This window comes from Momordica charantia (assembly GCF_013281855.1).
Source record: "Momordica charantia cultivar OHB3-1 chromosome 2 unlocalized genomic scaffold, Mcharantia_2.0 BLBB01000002.1, whole genome shotgun sequence".
Lineage (NCBI taxonomy): Eukaryota > Viridiplantae > Streptophyta > Magnoliopsida > Cucurbitales > Cucurbitaceae > Momordica > Momordica charantia.
The window spans coordinates 5,134,029-5,152,093 of record NW_028275160.1 but is presented as its reverse complement, the minus strand read 5'-3'; the positions used below and the strand labels follow the sequence as shown (position 1 = coordinate 5,152,093).

At 29.7% G+C, this 18,065-nt stretch overlaps 2 protein-coding genes across 2 annotated transcripts; both read right to left on the bottom strand.

The window, feature by feature from the left end:
- Nucleotides 1-477: 477 nt before the first annotated feature.
- Nucleotides 478-4,071, bottom strand: LOC111017994 (transcription factor MYB58). The gene is made up of 3 exons (XM_022293917.2): nt 3,762-4,071; nt 2,055-2,184; nt 478-1,521 (listed from the first exon to the last, which is right to left on the bottom strand). Exons 1-3 carry the CDS (start codon nt 3,898-3,900, stop codon nt 867-869), a joined length of 924 nt encoding a protein of 307 aa, XP_022149609.1. The 5' UTR covers nt 3,901-4,071; the 3' UTR covers nt 478-866.
- A 7,951-nt stretch (nt 4,072-12,022) lies between these two features.
- LOC111018120 (ubiquitin-NEDD8-like protein RUB1) lies at nt 12,023-14,683 on the bottom strand. The gene is made up of 3 exons (XM_022294078.2): nt 14,497-14,683; nt 13,419-13,678; nt 12,023-12,423 (listed from the first exon to the last, which is right to left on the bottom strand). The coding sequence occupies exons 1-3, from the start codon at nt 14,587-14,589 to the stop codon at nt 12,312-12,314; spliced, it is 465 nt and encodes a 154-aa protein (XP_022149770.1). The 5' UTR covers nt 14,590-14,683; the 3' UTR covers nt 12,023-12,311.
- Nucleotides 14,684-18,065: the final 3,382 nt, after the last annotated feature.

The following is an 18,065-nucleotide window of genomic DNA, read 5'->3' as shown; positions in this document are numbered from 1 at the left end:
AAGACAACCACCTAACCCTAACCCTATTTAGTACTGAGGAAATATATATGTTAAATGGAGTAAAAGTTTAAGTAATGAAAAAAATGAATTATTTTATGGAACTAATTTAGAGAATACTAAAATAAAATCTTTAAAAGTTATAGAACTAAACTGAATTATCCATGTCAAAGATTCTATGACTAAAATTAGATGTAAAGTTTAAACTTAAATTTACCAATTAGAACAGAATGTATGTGATATATTTTTCTTAGTTATTAACAAAAGTCATCAAAATTTAGGTAAAAGTAGTTCATCTAAGTTATTATTATTTTTTCTCCTAGTACAATATGAGAGGTGGGGGATCGAACTCACAACCTATTGGTTAGAGAAATATATTAATTACCGCTCAACTATGCTGGCTTTGACATCTAAATTATTTCTTTTTTTTGTTGATAGAACAAAAATTTAATAAAATCAGTCACAATATATAAATCCCACTAAACCAAAAAATACATAAATGTGGATATATATTTGAAGTATATTCTTAAAATTTACATAACTTTTTTTTTTTTTTTGACAAACTTGATTCAATATATCTATCAACTCAGCTCTCAATTTCAATTTACCTAGCTTTCAAATGTTGGTGCCTAAGTTTTTTTTTTTTTTTTAAAGGAAAATTCCTTATTTCACAATACACATGAATTTTTGCCCAAGTAATCAGCAAAAATTACATTATATATATGAAGCTCAAAGCCCTAAATGCATGATGTGTGTAGTAAATAAGAAGTTAGGAATGATTTAGCCTACCAAATATTCAAAGCAATAAACTAAGTCAAATTTTGAATTTTTTTTCTCATGTAGTTTTAAAGATATTATATTGATTATTTTTAGGTGTAGGGTTGTTGAGGGAACCCATCTGCAAAATAAGCAATGCAAGGGTCTACTAACAATCTCTGAGCTGAATTAATCTCGTCCGTCGTTGTCGCTGTTGTCGCCGTTGTTTCATCGGTACCGACTTCTGGCGGGCGGTCGAGTCCTAACTCGTTCTCCAAATACTTAAACCACTTGTCATTTTGGAGTTCCCCGTTGTTTTCTACACAGCCATGAGCTACCTCGTTAGACTGATCCAACAAGTGATCTATGTTGTCTAAATCTAACATGTTCCAAAATTCTATGTCGCACTCCAATGGGATCTCAATTCCCATATCCAATTCCATTGGATTTTGGGGCCAAAATATGTCAGGTGGAGTAGCACTTGAGTTCGAGTTCGAGGATTCCGAAGAAATGGAAGAGCTGGTTTGTTGTTCAGGTTGCTGTTTCTTTGGTGGTTCGTTTTTGTCTGAGTTTTGAGTTTGGCTGGAGGAGGAAGAAGATGAAGTTGTCGGAGACGACGATTCTTTGGATTCGTCACCGGAGCTGTCCGATACGATGACTTTGGTGGTCTCCGACGACTGCGACAATCGTTTCTTTAAATGTGTGTTCCAAACGTTCTTTATCTCATTGTCGGTTCTTCCCGACAAACGTGATGCAATTTTAGACCACCTGCATCGCATGGGTAGAGATTTGTTTAATTCAACAAATTGTCTCAATCTAAATTACAAACTTTAATTTACAGTTTTGTGTTTATTTAGTTTCTGGATTTAATCTCTATACTTTGAAAAAATTCTTAAATGTATATAGACCTTGGACTTTTAATTCTATGTTTAGGAGGTATTTGTGTGCCAATTTTATGTTTATGCCACCAAAGGCCTAAAATAACCTCACTTCTTAAGTAATACAATCAACATATTGCATAAATATGTTAAACTAAGGCTTTAATAACAAATGCATATTTAGATAGTCACAACTTTTTAAATGCAATCCCCTCTAAAAAAATCTTTTAAAATACGAGGATTTATTATACCTGACAAAATCCAAAAAATTTATGAACCAAACTTATAAATTAACATATAATATATAAATGGTTAATGATAGAACCTAAAATCAAAAAATAAAGAAAAAAACTATTTAAAAACTCTATCCATTTTTTTTCTGAAGAAAATTCTAGTTATTATATAAGAAGAAATAGATCATACTTGTTTCCCCAAGTTTTATGCAACTTTATTATTGTGTCCTCTTCCTCTTGAGTAAAGTTTCCTCTCTTCACATCAGGTCGAAGGTAATTGATCCATCTCAGCCGACAACTTTTCCCACACCTTAATAATCCTATAATACACAATATTTAAGGAAAAACAAAAAAACAAAACATTAGTATAACATTTAAAAACAAAACATTAGTATAACACTTCAATGTAATGATGAGACATTTAATTAATTCAACCCTAATCATTAGGGTCAGCCAAAATCTTCATTCTTATTTAATCATCTACCTTAAAGAAGTAGCCGTAGAAGACTTGAGGTTTTTTCTTTTCTTTTCTTTTCTTTGGGAATAATTTCAGACGCCCACTTCATATGGGGCAGACTTGTGTCACATTCATTCTTTAAAGTTGAAGTCAAGTTTTGAACTTTTTTTATTATTTTTTATTTTTTTAACTTTGTTTGGTAAATTTCCACTTTCATGTCTGTCACGTTTAAAAAAACCTTCAGTGGGATGGATTGGAAAGGGAAGAAAAATGAGGATTTTTGGTAACCAAGGTTGTTGTTGGTTGGTTGAATTTGATGTGACTATCACTCACTTATATTATTGAAGAGTTTTTATTCCCTAACTTCTTGCTTCAATTGTTATGGATAAATTAGGTGAAGACAATGTGGAGCGAAAGAATTTGAATTAAAAAAAAAAGATGGTTAAACTAACGGGACTTTATTAGTAAGTTGTATTGAACAATATATATAGACACACAAGTTTGGTAGATAAATTAATGGTTTGTTTTCCTAAAGAAATACATGTTCTAGCAATGTGAATAATACGACATTTTAGACGAAAATCAATCTCTAAAACTGTAAACACGTTTAAATATACCGTTAAATTTGCTCCTTTTTGATTACTAGTTAAGTACAATGAATTTAATTAGAACCTTGTAGAAAAGACCACCCAAATAGTTTATGGAAACATATTAATGACATAATTTTTATGTATGGAATGTTAATGAAAGACGGTTTAAATGATGTGTTCATAGTGGGAAGTGTTGGGTAATTAATTAAATTGAAAATGAGATATATATAAGATGGGAAGGAAAATTGTATATAAAGAAATTAGCAGAAAAGTCACTGTTGTAGGGTTGAAATTTGGCCAACTAATTGTAATTAGATGTGAAAACGTTTCAAACTTGGTTTGGAAGTGTGTTTTTCTTTTCTTTTTTTTTTCTGATAAAAAGTCCCCCTCCTCTTATTTCCTTTTAAAAAAAAAAAAAATCCAACCAACTTGGTGAATGTAACGTACATAATTTTTTTGGAATATTCCCATTCTCTCTCTCCTCTCTGCTTTTGGCATTGGAAACAAATGGCAAACCAAAAAAAAGAGCCAAAGCCAAAGCCAAAGCCAATGCATGCAAGAAAAATTCAAAAAAAAAAAAAAAAAAGGTCAATGAAGAACTGAAATCTAACTGAAACCCAGATCCAGAAACAGTGCAAAAACATGCAATAAACTTAAAACAAGGGCACCCGTCCAGGGACGAAAAGTCGGCCTAAGTGATCCGATGGTACCGAGTGGAATAGGAGATAACCAGATTCTAAACTTTCATCTCTAATTCACAAATCGAAAGATCAAACTTAATAATTTGTGCGTCTCTAAGAAAATTTCTAACTTGAACCGTGGTCGGGACGGGGAGGGGAGTGGTGTGTACCTGCTTGTTTAGGGAGAGCTCTCCAGTTATCATGGCCATGATTTTGGATGAAAGTGATGAGCCTCAAGTCCTCAGCAGGGCTCCATGGGCCTCTCTTCACTTGATTCTTATCACAGCATGGAGCCCTTCCCTTCCCCATTTTCTAGCTCTGATTTTTCCTTTTTCCTTTTTTCTTCTTTCTCTCTTTTTACCATATACACATCATCTCCATATATATATATAAAATAGAGAGAGATTAGAGAGAGAAAGTGAGGAGAGAGAGGGACAACACAAACACAAACATAAGGTTCATGCCACAACGTAGGATGGGGAATACGTTGCAATAAATAGAAGAAGAAGATTTAGAGATATGTCCATTTTATTGTTATATTAAACCAGAAAAAAAAAAGAAGAAGAAGAAGTAAATCGTTATTCATTAATTAAATTAACGGGTCAAAATAATTTTGACCTTTAAATTTGGAAAAAGTTTATTGATTTTTATGCGTGAATTGGAGATCTAGAATTTTTGTCCAAACTTTTTTATTTTTAATACAACAGGTAAGGTAGAGAATTGAACTCACAGGTTATTGGTTGGAGATATATGCCAATTAGTGTTGTTGAGTTATAATCACTTTGACAATTTTTGTCTAAACTTGAATGAGTGTTAGATGTGTTTACGAAAAGATATATGTTTTTATGTATTTAATGAATGGTAAAGTATAATTAAGTAAATACAAATATATCTCCAACCAATCAAGAGGTTGTAAATTCTATCACCTACTTCCCCATGTTGTACTCAATCTTAAATTTTATTTTGTGATTATTATATAAGATCTATTCAATCTTTTCTTTTGAAAAAAAAAGTGAGTGAACTTTTGGAGATTTTTTATTTTATGAAAGTAAAAATTAATACACCGGCCTCCACAAATTTACACTTGGAAATGATTTTTAAAATTTTTTGATTTCATCGATTTTCCTTTTTGTTATCCATTTCATTCCATGATCTCTAATTTTTTTTTTCTTTTTTACATAAAAGGGAAAAGAAAAAGAAAAGAAAAAAAACTTGGGTGGAGATTCCCTGAGGTCGATTTCAGAAAAGTCAGTGTGCAACCTAAGATCATCGCCATCGAAATGACAGGTTGAGGGGATCCATCGGACGTCACTGTTTTACCAAACTTAAATTGCGATTTGATATCGTCCACTTAATTAATTACGTTTGAAAATTAATAATAATATAATTGGCAATTAACACATCTTAATCTTTCGCTGTTCCATCAATCTCTGTGTTGGTAACTTCAAATGCTTCCGATTTTTTTCCTTTTCAGTACCAAATTATTATCTAAGCAAACCCAATTTTTTTTTAAAAAATAAAAATTTCCCATTTACCCTTTCCATTAATATTCATTTTTTTAACTTATTATTTTAACCTCCTCCCTTTCTGGAGATTCTCTATGTCTAATCTTCCGTTAATGACCACTAATGGACATGATTTTTAATTAGTAAATAGCTTAATAATCCTCTTTTAACAATAAAATTGTCGTGATGCATATAATTTAATGATATGATCTTTCTGTCATGAAGTTGTCGTCTTGCATACGTAAGATTCAAATTATGTTTGTTAACAAAGAATTAAGGACGTATTGATTTTTCAAAATGAAATTTTTGTTCCTATTTATAGATTTTTTTTAAGGGTTGAAAGGTAATAGAAGATTGAGTGGATTAAATTGGCATTGGATAAGAAGTGTATATATATGAAACTAATAAGGCCCTGTTTGGTGAAGCAAAGTCTTGGGAGAAATAAATAAATGGGGATATGAGATAAAGGGAAAAGAGAGACTCTCTGAGTCTTCTTTCTCAATCAACTTAAATTCAACCCGAAGGAAAAATGAAAGTCAAATTTTTACAAATTAAGTTAAATTTTATATTAAAGAAAGAAATTACTACTTTTATGAAAGGTTACGAAGAATTTTCAATTTTGAAGTTTTTTTCAGAACTTATCATGGTGTCTACCGTTCGATTTTTAAGTTGTATCTTAATATCTCATTTAGAGTGATATTTATATTCATGCTAATACTTGACGAGATAGTGTTCATTCTAGAGGTCGAATTTTGATGGAGTCTTCTTGGGAGTTATTTTCATAACTAAGTCGTTTTTCTTTTCTAGCTTTGGTAGTTTTTTTTTTTTTTGATAGACTAGCTTTGGTACTTTTAGATGTGCTTTTTTTATGTTTGATATTGGTTTATTTGGTTGTTGTTTGTCTTGTTCGTTTTTCACTTTATTGTCAAATCTTGTTGAGCCTTGATCTCATGTGGTGAGACCTGTTTTTTTCTTCCAATATATTTAATTTCGGCCATAAATAAATAAATAATAATGAAGTTGTTCTATATTATTAATCATTCATGGGTAATTTCATTTCAATAAGGTTATAGTTTGATAATAATTTTATTTTTAATATTTTTTATATTAAAAATAATTATTAGAAACGAATGTATTTTTTAATGGTGAAATTTTTTATCTAATTAATTAATGTAATACTTCGAATGTATTACTATTTTACTAGCAATTTTTTCTAAATGCATAACAAAAAGTTCATAATCAAGAATCTTTCTTTTTTTTTTCTAATTATTATTAGAACACAATCATGTAGATATACGTTACATAGAGACTACTTTTTTTAAAAGAAAAATATCTTTAAGAGCAAAAAATTTGTAACAACATTTCATAATCAAATAAATAAATGTCAATATATATATATATATATATATTTAATAGAGTTTTTTTACTATTATTAGAACACAAACATATAAAATATACGTTACACAGAAACTTAAAAGAAAAAAATAATAAAAACCATCAAATTTTTTATCTATATATTTAGAAATATAAAAATAAGTTACATAGAACCTTAAAAAAAAAGAAAAAAAAATCTTTTTAGGGCAAAATCTTGCACCAATATATTTGGTTACCTATTCTCTCTCTGTCTCTCGAACTTTCAAACTATTCGAATTGGTTGCAAAATATTTTACATTATCCAATTAATTTAGGATTTTTTATTGTTATTTCACCAACGTTTAAAATTAATTCTACAGTTAAACACAAACAGATAGAAGGAGTTCTCTTTAAGTAACATAAAATTAATGTGAATACATAAAGCCAAAAATCAATTTTTTGTCAAATTATAAAATAAAAATTCAATACATTCACACTAAATAATAAATCTCGACGAGCCAATTTTACAGTTCTTGCTTCTCCCCAACGGACAAATCAACCAAATCGATCTGTTTTCAAATATAGTTTTATAAAATATGGTTAGACTTTTTTTTTTATCAAAATAATTAATAAATATTACCACCTTTGTCATCCTACACCACCTATAATTACTAGCAAGTTCTTATGTAATTTAGTCAAACTATTAGATTAAATTGAAAACAAACAATTGTTTAAGTACCATAATAATCGATCCACTTAGTTAATGAATTAAGATTTCTCTGTACTCTCAGTTTTGGTTCTAAAAGGGATCATTTTTGTTCATGTTTTTAAAATTTTAACATAAATTTTATACCTAACGAAAACTTCTTAATATAAAGTATGATTAATATATTGAGTGTAGTATCGTGTTAAAGTTGCGATAAAAAAATGAGATCAACAATAAAATTAAGGGATCAAAATTGACATTTTTTCAATGTATAGGGACAAAACAAACCTTTTCAAAATATGGGAATCAAAATGAACCAAGAAAGTATATATATGTATTTTATTAATGGTAAATTATTTGGATTTGGTAGGAATTGAAAATTCTTTAAAGTGGAAATTATAGGGCTCGAATATTAAATACGGGGTTTGAAAATTCTTTCCAAGGTGATCTTATTTTGTTAAGGATGATGCTTTTATTAATTTGAACTAATTATATTTTAGACCAATTTAATTGGTATCTTTTTTCCTCTTAAAAAAGTATTACCTATTTATTACACATTCATTAGATATTTCCGTGAGGTTTGACTATTAATTATATGTATCTAAACCCATAAGTTTAACTATTCAAAATAGATGATCAATTATTCAAACATATTTTAATTTTATTTTAAAAAAATATGAAAAGAGCTATCAAATAGCTCCCGAATAGGAAGGTCCATTTTCTCCATGGGATGGAGGAAGTTTTTTCATCCCGTTTCCAAACCGCGTTTTATATATAAAATCATATTCTTCTTTATATATACATATACTAAAAAAATTATATTCTTCTCTACCTATCTAATATATATGTATAGATGAGGATTAAACCATGTAAATACAATTTTATTATTGGAAATTAAGCAATTAATAAAATTTTATTTTTAAAAAATGATTTAATTGAAAAATTGTTTTACATAAAAAAGATCACTCAAAATGATTACGGGGTCCTATTTTTGTCAATATGTTTTGAAGAAATATTCGTGGAAATTTGTCTGGATTAATATGAAAAGAGAGAATCTCTCCTTTTTTTAAAAAAATTTTTTTAAAGTGGGAAAAGTAAAATTATACCCATAGCGCATATATTTTTATTATCAAAACACCTCCCAACACTCAGATGAGCCCCAAAATGATTATGGGGTGTAATTTGTTTTGTGGGTTTTGAGGAAATATCTTGATCATAATTGAAATCATGATGACAAATGGAATGTTGAGAGAAAGTCAGAGGATTTGGTAACCCAACCAATTTGGTAGAATTGAAAAAAATGAACATGTTAGTAGGAAAAATCAAAATCAAATGAAGAAGGCTAAGGGGGAGAAAGTACATAAAATTAGATTAGATTAGACTTAGACTGAAAAGGAGAAGATTAAATGTAAGGCCAAACCCCTTGACCCACACAAACAACAAATCCAGTGAGTAGCTAAGCAAAGCTAGCAGCTTTAATTTGTGAGATGTTTGTTTAGTGATCTGTCACAATTATTTTGTATTGTAGTCTCCAATAATATCCATTCATTTTGTAATTTCTAAGTATCTTGTGAGAGAGTTGGATTATTTGGTATGAAAAGTAGCTAATTATAATAATTAATGTGTGTTGGTGAGTTGATCCTAAAATTTTCCTTGTGGGTTAGTAAAATTTCACTAACTATTGAGACTTTTCCTGACCACCAAACACACAGGTGTGATTACATGGGCATGACGAATTTTTTAAGCTAAAGTTTCAGTCTTTCAACCCTCTCTGATCTAATGGTGGAGGATTATACAACTTAAAACTCTTTTCTTTCTTATTTTGCCAACAATATATGTTAAGGACAACGGTATATATGATATTGTTCGCTTTGGACATAGTCCTTACGAATTTACTTTTGGTTTCACCAAAAAGACCTCATATCAACGGAGATAATTGTCATCTCTTATATACTCATGGTCATTCCCTTCCTTAGCCAATGTGAGACTTTGTTTGCAATCACCTTACAAACCCAATACAACATGCCTCCTAATATATCATACATTTCTTTCTCCTAGTAACAGCTTTTGGTCCAAATCGGATCTCAGTTTAGGACCGGAGATTTGTTTGAAATCGTATCAATATACATGAGTTTCATATCAAAACGAATTAGAAGTGAGAGGAGTAACTCATGTCTATTATAATCCTTTGTTAGGTCCCTTATCTTTTCAATAGGATCCTTAACAGTAATTACGTAACCAAGGTCCTGCATCTGGATAAGCGGAAGATTCATAGTATATATGTGAGGGACAACATATATTCTATTGGTATAAAGCATTTCAAGTGAAGACAAAAGCAAAATCACGAAGGTTTGTGTTCAAATTAGATAATATAATGTGAAAATGTGGAGAGTCCAGTTGTCACTAACCTCTCACTTATTGAAAAACCTAAACTTGAAAATCTTACAGAGTTTTTGTGTAATTGGTTTAAGATTGTGTGTAAATTAGGAACAAATTAGGTTTTCCTAAGTTTGAAGGCTTGTAATTTAGGGTTTATGTGGACCATGGAACTAATAAATCCTAGTTTGCAACCAAAACACAAATTTATTAAAATAAAAATCATCTTTGAACTATAGAGGTGTATTTTTAATTTGAGGATATATGCAATTTCCCTTCTAATTAAAAGTTACATAAAGTTGTAACAACTAAACCCACCATTACCGCTTAAGAGTTGGGGTTTAATTTCAAGTGCAACCTACACTTATAACTAAGAGATGGTTTGAGTATTGTTCAAAGTTGCAATTAAAAATTTAATTACAATAATGAGATAATTGCTTGAGTTGAAAGTTCAAATTAATGACACACACACTCAAAAAAAAAGTACAATAAGGGGTTTCACTATGGGAGGCCCCATCTTCTTTCAATATTTCACTGATCATAATATGTGGTTTTTTAGGATACATAATTTAATTTTGATTAAATATTTAAATATTTGGTGTTATATTTACTTTTTAATATTTATTAGGTATTTTTCATACATTTTTTAAAAACATTTCTTAACCACATGAACAAAAATAGTTACCAAAGGTTTAGGTGCATTTGGTTGGTGATCAAAACCAAAAATAGAATGAGGGATTCAATGAAAAATATGTCTTCATATGTGTTTGAGAGGAGATTTGAAAATTTAATCCCAGTTTTAAAAATTGTTAAACAATATATTTATAAAGTAGTAGTTTCCAACTAAATATTTAGCTTAATCTAAAATAATACTAATTAATTTATTAACATTTTTGTTATAATTATTGTTTTACAATGTTATATGATTTATAATATATTATATTTTGCATGTTTTAATTTTAACAAAAATTAAACAGAGTTTAGAACATGAAATAATATATTTATCAAAGTGTTTATCCCTACATTTTGAAGTTTTAAATTCAAAATCTGAAAAATAATGAAAACATAAAAAAAAAGTTTGAGACTTTTGACTGCTTGAATCACAAAATAATTTTAAAAAACAAATAGGTAATATTCACTAAATTTATTTAATTAAGTCTGAAAACACTAAACAAGATATGAATCGCTAATTTAAACACATTTTTGAAAAAATTAGAAAAATGATCAAAATGCTCTTGGTAAACAAGTCAACCATATGCAATAATTTAGAAAAAAAATGATGAAGGAGTTGCATCATTCCCCTTTATGTGAAACTTGGGAATTGGAAAACGTCAAGTGTTGCGGCTTATGGAAAGAGCACACAGTGTTGTACTATGATGTTTCATTAAATGTCTTATGGAAGACCAAGAGTTTGCTTGTTTCTTTGTTTCTTTGTAGATCCCAAGTTTTCGGTTTTTTCTTCCTGTAAACATCTTTTGACTTTGGCAATGCAAACACTATTTTCTTTTGAAATGAAGAGCTTTGTGGATTGTGGAGTGAAGATTAAACAAGGAAGCTGCGGTGGCAGAAGCTTTTGGGAACTGACTTTTGCCCACTGCTCATTTTCGAGTTTAAATATCAAACTGCTTTCTTTTCAATTTTTAACTTGTTCAAACCTCTACTTCTTTGCACACTGAGCTGATGGTGACACCGCACGTCAGGTGGCCAGGAGTTGGCGGCCCTTTGACGCAAGGGGTCATTGTTTGATAGAAGTTACATTCCATGTGGCTTGAATTCAGACGAATGTAGGAAAATTTTTAAAGATGCAAGATTCGTTTTCGAAAAAATTTCTAATACTATGAAAGTAACATATTCCCTTCCATTTACACCATTAATAAAAGAAATAAACCCCACATCATCATCATCTTTAATACATTGATGATGTGGCAAACAATAAATGAAATGGAGTATGATACTCTCGTAGTACCAGAAATTTTCTCGTTTATTTCTCTCGTTAATATGTTCAAACTTGGTTTTTAGATTACATTTTTATTGAGTTCATGCAACGCTTAGAATCAAAATTTTACACTTCTATTGGATGAATTTTGGCTAGCTAGCTAAGTTATCATGATGTGATGTGATGGATGACTGATTAGATAGACTAATAATATGCCATACCAATCTTTTATTAATGGTGTGTTTACTATGTGGACCAAGGAATAGGAAGCAAAACAAACATGAAAGTGTATGAAGCAAAATAAAATTTAGACCTATGTTTTCCATATTTAAATAGAAAAATCTTAAAATTAATATTAATGACAAAATCAATTTATTTATAAAACGTTGAACATCTTCAATCAAACCATATATATAATAGAACTTCAAATTCGACTCATTATATTGAGGAAAGAAAGTGTGTGGAAAGTACCTGATAAGAATGTTCAAACACTTGTGCCTGTGAAGCAGCCATAGCCATAGCCAGAGACAGGAGATAATCCATGAAAATAAAGTATAGCCAAACGGATAATTAAGCTCCATTCCCCAATAAAAATTGATAAACTTTGGGACTAAATTTTACATACTTCTTCTTCCACGCAGATCAAATGGTTAAATGTTGAGAACTTGGAAAGATATGGAAATACACAGGAGAAATCTCCTATTACAGAGTAATTGCTGAAGTACTTCTGGGCTCAAATATTTTCCATTCTATCCACACAAGCAAGATGCCGCTCATGCATTCATCAAGCACCAACAAAGATAAAAACTTTAAAATTCAGAATTTCAGAAGGTGATAGATGCTTTTACAGATAACCACCCCTCAGGGCGAGCACTAGATGGAGAACAGAACCACCCTCAATGTTGTAGTCTTTGGCCGTTTTGTCATCTCCAAGCTGTTTGCCGGCATAAATGAGCCTGCAAAATAGTACTTATTATCATAAGCAATACCAAACCACGCTAACCCATTTAGGTGATAATAAATCTCCTTTATGATGTGCATAGATGACCAAAAGAAATAGAAGAAAGAATTTTGATGCAATTCAGAATTGTTGACCCACTAATTCTCGTTATGTCAGTATGATAAGTTTTACATTTAACACCACTCCAGAAAATAATAGAGCATAAAACAGACATTAGAAGAAAGAGCATGGGAAACCAACTAGAGAAAGCCTAGAAATCATGGACACGTTAAATTTAGTAAGGTGGCTATGTCTAACAATCAGGCATTTAGTATTAGACATTCTGAAGTTATTTAATAACATTTTAAACACAGATACTTGAACGCCAGCCATGGAGTTGGTTTTCCAAGTATGTGAAACTTACAAAAATCTCCTGTCAATCTACATCATGATTCTGAATCGTTGGACAATAGTGTTATGACATGTTTTGATTTGAATTCCCATACTTATGTGACTATGAAATAATTAAAAGATATGTGTATTTGTCAATGGTTTGGTTTCTTTAATAAACCTTCATTATAAGACAATGCATTTCTGAGTGTAGTAAATCTGACATCTTCGTTTATATTTTATCCTAAAAGCAAATCTTACTATTCAGAATAAGACTTTAAATACCTGAAATATGTCAAAAAATACAATATGCATGTAAAGTAATTTATAGACGTGCCCGTAAATTGTTTGAGTTGTGTTATGCCTAAAACATTTTAAACATAAAGCAAGCATGACAATAAATGCTGGAATCTAAAATCCTTAAACTTTATAGTTTCTTTCCAAGAAGAACTAATGAACCCTGTCTACATAGGAAAACTCCACATCAAATTTGATTCTCAAACAGAGAGAGCATACTGATGTATTTGAGAGAGAATAAACAAATAATCCACTAATACACATGCTTATAGAAAGACTTTGTCATTGTAGTTGAAGAAGTTGAAGAAGATGGTAAATGCATACCTTTGCTGTACAGGAGGAATCCCTTCTTTCTCCTCAACCCGCTCCTTGATACGATCAATTGTGTCAGTTGGCTCAATGTCAATCTCAATTTCCTTCCCTGTCAAAGTCTTGACCTTAATCATAGTACCTCCCCTGAGCCTCAAGACCAGGTGAAGGGTTGACTCCTTTTGGATGTTATAATCTGCAAGTGTTCGACCATCATCCAATTGCTTACCAGCAAAAATTAACCTTTGCTGGTCAGGTGGGATACCTTCTTTGTCCTACACATAAACAAACCAGTAAAACCAAAATTGTTAACTGTCCCTGTTGAAACTAGAGGGAATATGCACTTCATAAGTCAAAATCTAAAAATAATTAAGCAGCCGGGAAAAAATAATCAAATTGCCACAGTAGTTTATTGAGACATAACATTTTGAAGAAATTTTTGAGAAAGAAAACTCAAGTGAACTACAAAACATACACACAGATTACAAAATCACGCCATGGAAGAGCTAATATGGTAAACGTTGCGATAAGAATCAAAATAAAGATCGAAACCATCAAAATATTTCATGGTTTATACATAAAGGAAAACGTGTACGAAAGTACAAATTTGAAAAGAAAACCTACTCTTCAACCTAATAGCAAAGCGGGCAAAATGAAATCATAAACATCAATTTCTTAAGCTTCTTTCCATTGGTCATGCAATGACACAAAATCCGAAACAAAAGCATGCTAGTGAGTATCGATCAAAAACCAGAGTTTATACAACATCTCCTCAGTAGATAAAACAAATAAACAAGAACAAAATAACTGAAATCGAGTCGGCATAGAGCAACCTCTCGATCATCGAACGATTCTTCAAGCAGCAAAACAAAGATATTAGCAATGGATTAAATAAGTAATTAGACTAAACATTAATCAGAAGCCGGAAACATTAACCACGTGCAAAGCAAAGGCGAAATTCAACCAAATATCCGTATGCCAGAAAATCTCCTCCGCCTGAACTAAAAAGCTCAGTCGCTTACGGCGGAGAAGGAATTCATAGAAGCTGAAAGTAAAAAGTAGCAGTAAGCGAATGAAATCAGTAAATAAAGACCTGGATCTTGGCTTTGACATTATCGATGGTATCACTGCTCTCGACCTCGAGCGTGATCGTCTTGCCAGTTAGGGTTTTGACGAAGATCTGCATCCCTTTTCTTCCGAAGTTCTCAGCAACAGAGCGAGAGAAAAATCGAGAAAGATAACGCAGAGAGAGTCGAAAGAGTCGATGAAATTCCCGTAGGTTTTGTCAAAATGTTCCGTAATTAATATTCATGAAGATTGCCTCCACTTTTTACCAAATTACCCCTCGAAATTATGTGATTCAATTAGTGGAAAGTCAGAAAATATTTATATATTTTCAGTATTATCAGATTTTAAATTTAAAATTTTAAAATATAGAATTTCATTAAAATAATAATATCAATAAAAACACTCTTTCACATTAAAAAAACTGGTTTCATTTTTGTTAAAGGTAAAACATAATATAAATATGAAACAATTATAAAATAATAATTATAGAAAATAATAATATTTTAGATTAAACTAAATATTTAGTTGGTAAATATTACTAATTCAGTAGTATTTTAAATTGATATTCGGTTCCTAAATCGACTTTTAACACATATTTAAAAATATTAAAAAAATGAAATATAGATTCCTTTTTCATTTCCATCTTTGTTGTAGAAAAAATAAACTCGTATCTTAATTATATGGAGGACATCCAAAAATATTACCAGGGATATTTTGGTAACATTGAGTTATTTGTCTTGAATTTTGTTGAGAAGGGACATTTATTAACAAGGAGAATTACTTCAAGAGCATGTCTCTTAGGAGTCGGGATATGTTACTGTTTTGATAACTAGATCGTCAAAATTACCTCATATTCATATTGTACAGCGTTGAGAATAAAACTATTTAATCTTATCATTACTTTATTTAAAATTCAATAATTTAAATTCAACTTCGGATTAATAAAGTTTTATTTTACATTTTAGATAAATTGTTTTCAATTGTAAAGAGTATAACTCAAATATAAAATAACCTTTCACAATTGTGAGATGTTTGAATCCCACCCTACCTAGCAAGAAAAGAAAATTAATAATTTTAATTATTCAATCGGTATTTATCATCAACGGTTTTGAAAATATGATATTTGTATAAAAAATCATTTTAATCATTACTTTTTGTCGTTTGTAGGGTGGAAATGTGAAGTCATGATCTCATAAAATGTTACTTCCTACCTCAACAATAATATTGAGTTGTGCTCAATTTTTTCCGTTTTCTGTGAGTATGATAGGTGGGAGTTGAATTCAAACTCACAGCTTTTTATCAGAGATAGATGTCTTAATTAATTAAATTATATTCAGGTTGGTGATATATGCCCAACTTGAAATTTCAATGATCGTTATTAACTTTACATAAATCATCTAGTAAGAACATGACGAATAATAAGCTAAATATTTATTCGGACAAATGTTTTAAGGCGTGGTATATATTTATTATAACCTAAAGTTTCAATAGGGATCTACTTTTTTTTTCTCCTGTTAAATTACAAATTTTGGATTTGAATATCAATTCAAAGACTGAGGGTATATATTTTTGAAGAACAAAGGAAAAAAAAAGTGATAAGATTGAGAAAAGAAATTAGAGGGAATCGGAACCGGAATTGAGTGGAGAGAGGACCCATTTGTATTCTGAAAATTGTGGCGATGGCGAGGCGACAAGATTCTCTGCGTATTGGATCCTTATTTGGGCCCACCCCTTCTCTCTCCCATCCCAAGATTACAGTTTCTTGGGCCCTACTTGTTACAATTCTAGCCCAATAACAAACTGGGCCTTAATATATCTATTTTATTTTCAAATAAAATCCTCTATATATATATTTATGTTTATTTAGTCATTTTTAAAAAAATTAGGGTTAGACCTCTTTTTAGTTGGGGATCTCTATTCTATTTTGGTCCTATTCTAGTTTATCAACTTTCAAAATGTCTATTTTAATTATTAAACTTAAAATAAATAAATAAATAAACTAATCATTTTAGTATTTGAAATATTATTCTATGACCTAATATATGGATATTTCACCTCCAACGCTCCAAGCAATATTGTTTGGATATATTCACATGTTAACATGTTAATAAATATATTCAAAATCATGTTGTCTATTTATATTAAATGCAAAATAAATCTAAGAATCAAAATGATTATTTAAAAAAATAATTCTCAGACGGTTTTAAAACTTTGAATTTTGAACGTCTTTAAACTTGGAAAAATATTATCTTTATTTTTTAATCTTTCTCCAGATATATAATAATGACAATAATTGGATTTTTCCTCCTTTTAGAATTGCTTTGTGAGCAAACAGCCAAATTGTATACCATTTAAGCTAAATCAGTTTTTCTTCAAATAAGGGCTTTTTTCTTAAGGAAAAATAAACAAACTAGTATAAGGTAATAAAAGTACATTTTTTAAAAAGGCATCCATTATAATATAATAACAATTTAAAAAAGAACAAATGGACCCTATTAATTAACCTATATATATTACACATGAAATTATTCAAACTCCTATGGGACAATTTTTTTCTAGTTGAATTCAGAAAAAAACATTAACACTGTTGAATTAAAATTCAACGACTAAGACATCTTATTTACATACTCAACTTTAAAAATACTCGTATTAAAATTTTTAAAACAATAGTGATGTTTAATTTGAACCAAAATATTGATTAATGAAAATTTAAAAAAAGAGACAATAAATCATATGTTAAGCTTATAGAAGACATAAATTGATAATTTCGAGGAAACTATGTGGGAAAAAGAAATAAATTAGGAGTTTCACTCACAAATTAAAAAAAAAAAAAAGTGACAATTAATGAGTGTTGAATCTTAAAAAAAGCTGGCTGGCGGCCACCTTCGATTGGGCTGATTAAATTCATGCATCATCAGTTTGAGATAATGTATATATTGAATTGAAATATAAAAAAGAAAAAAAGAGAGAGAGAGAGAGAGAGAGAGAGATATATATATATATATATATAATAGAGAAAAATAAAATTAATAAATTGAAACATTATGAGAGTCGTTGTTTAGTTTCATTAATGGGAGGGAGTTTGAATGAGCATTAAATGCGTTGATGTTACTTCCCACTTTTAAAAGACGCACAGTTTTCTTTCTTATTTATTTATTTATTTTATTTTTCTTAAAGAAAAGTTTCCAATGTTTGACCAACCCAATTAATACCACCACCCGTACGTGTAAGAACACTGCCAACATTTTCAAGGATTTGGAAAAATCTTATGTGGTTTTTATTTATACCATTAATGTGCCATTGTTTTTGTTTACCAATGCCTTCTTCTTTTTCAACCCCAAAAAATTAGTTCGCTTGACTTTTAGATTAATAATTCAAAACGTTAAATTACCAACTTGTCCATATAATTTTAAGCTTAGTTTCAATTCAACTAAAAATGCGACGCCTTCTATATTCTTTAATATGTAGAGAGATTAAACTTACAACTTCTTAATTATATTATAGATATATGTTAATTACTACTAAGTTATGATCGCTTTGGTACAACATATTCTCTATTTATGTGTGATACGAGTTTATGTTTAGATTTTATTT

Excerpts from the sequence above, each read along its gene's own strand:
- LOC111017994 (XM_022293917.2), bottom strand. The coding sequence starts at position 3,900 with ATGGGGAAGGGAAGGGCTCCATGCTGTGATAAGAATCAAGTGAAGAGA. Across the intron at positions 2,185-3,761 it reads AGCTCTCCCTAAACAAGCAG|GATTATTAAGGTGTGGGAAA; the intron begins GTACACACCACT and ends TGTGTATTATAG. Across the intron at positions 1,522-2,054 it reads CATAAAACTTGGGGAAACAA|GTGGTCTAAAATTGCATCAC; the intron begins GTATGATCTATT and ends CATGCGATGCAG.
- LOC111018120 (XM_022294078.2), bottom strand. The coding sequence starts at position 14,589 with ATGCAGATCTTCGTCAAAACCCTAACTGGCAAGACGATCACGCTCGAG. Across the intron at positions 13,679-14,496 it reads ATGTCAAAGCCAAGATCCAG|GACAAAGAAGGTATCCCACC; the intron begins GTCTTTATTTAC and ends GTTTATGTGTAG. Across the intron at positions 12,424-13,418 it reads ATTCCTCCTGTACAGCAAAG|GCTCATTTATGCCGGCAAAC; the intron begins GTATGCATTTAC and ends ACTATTTTGCAG.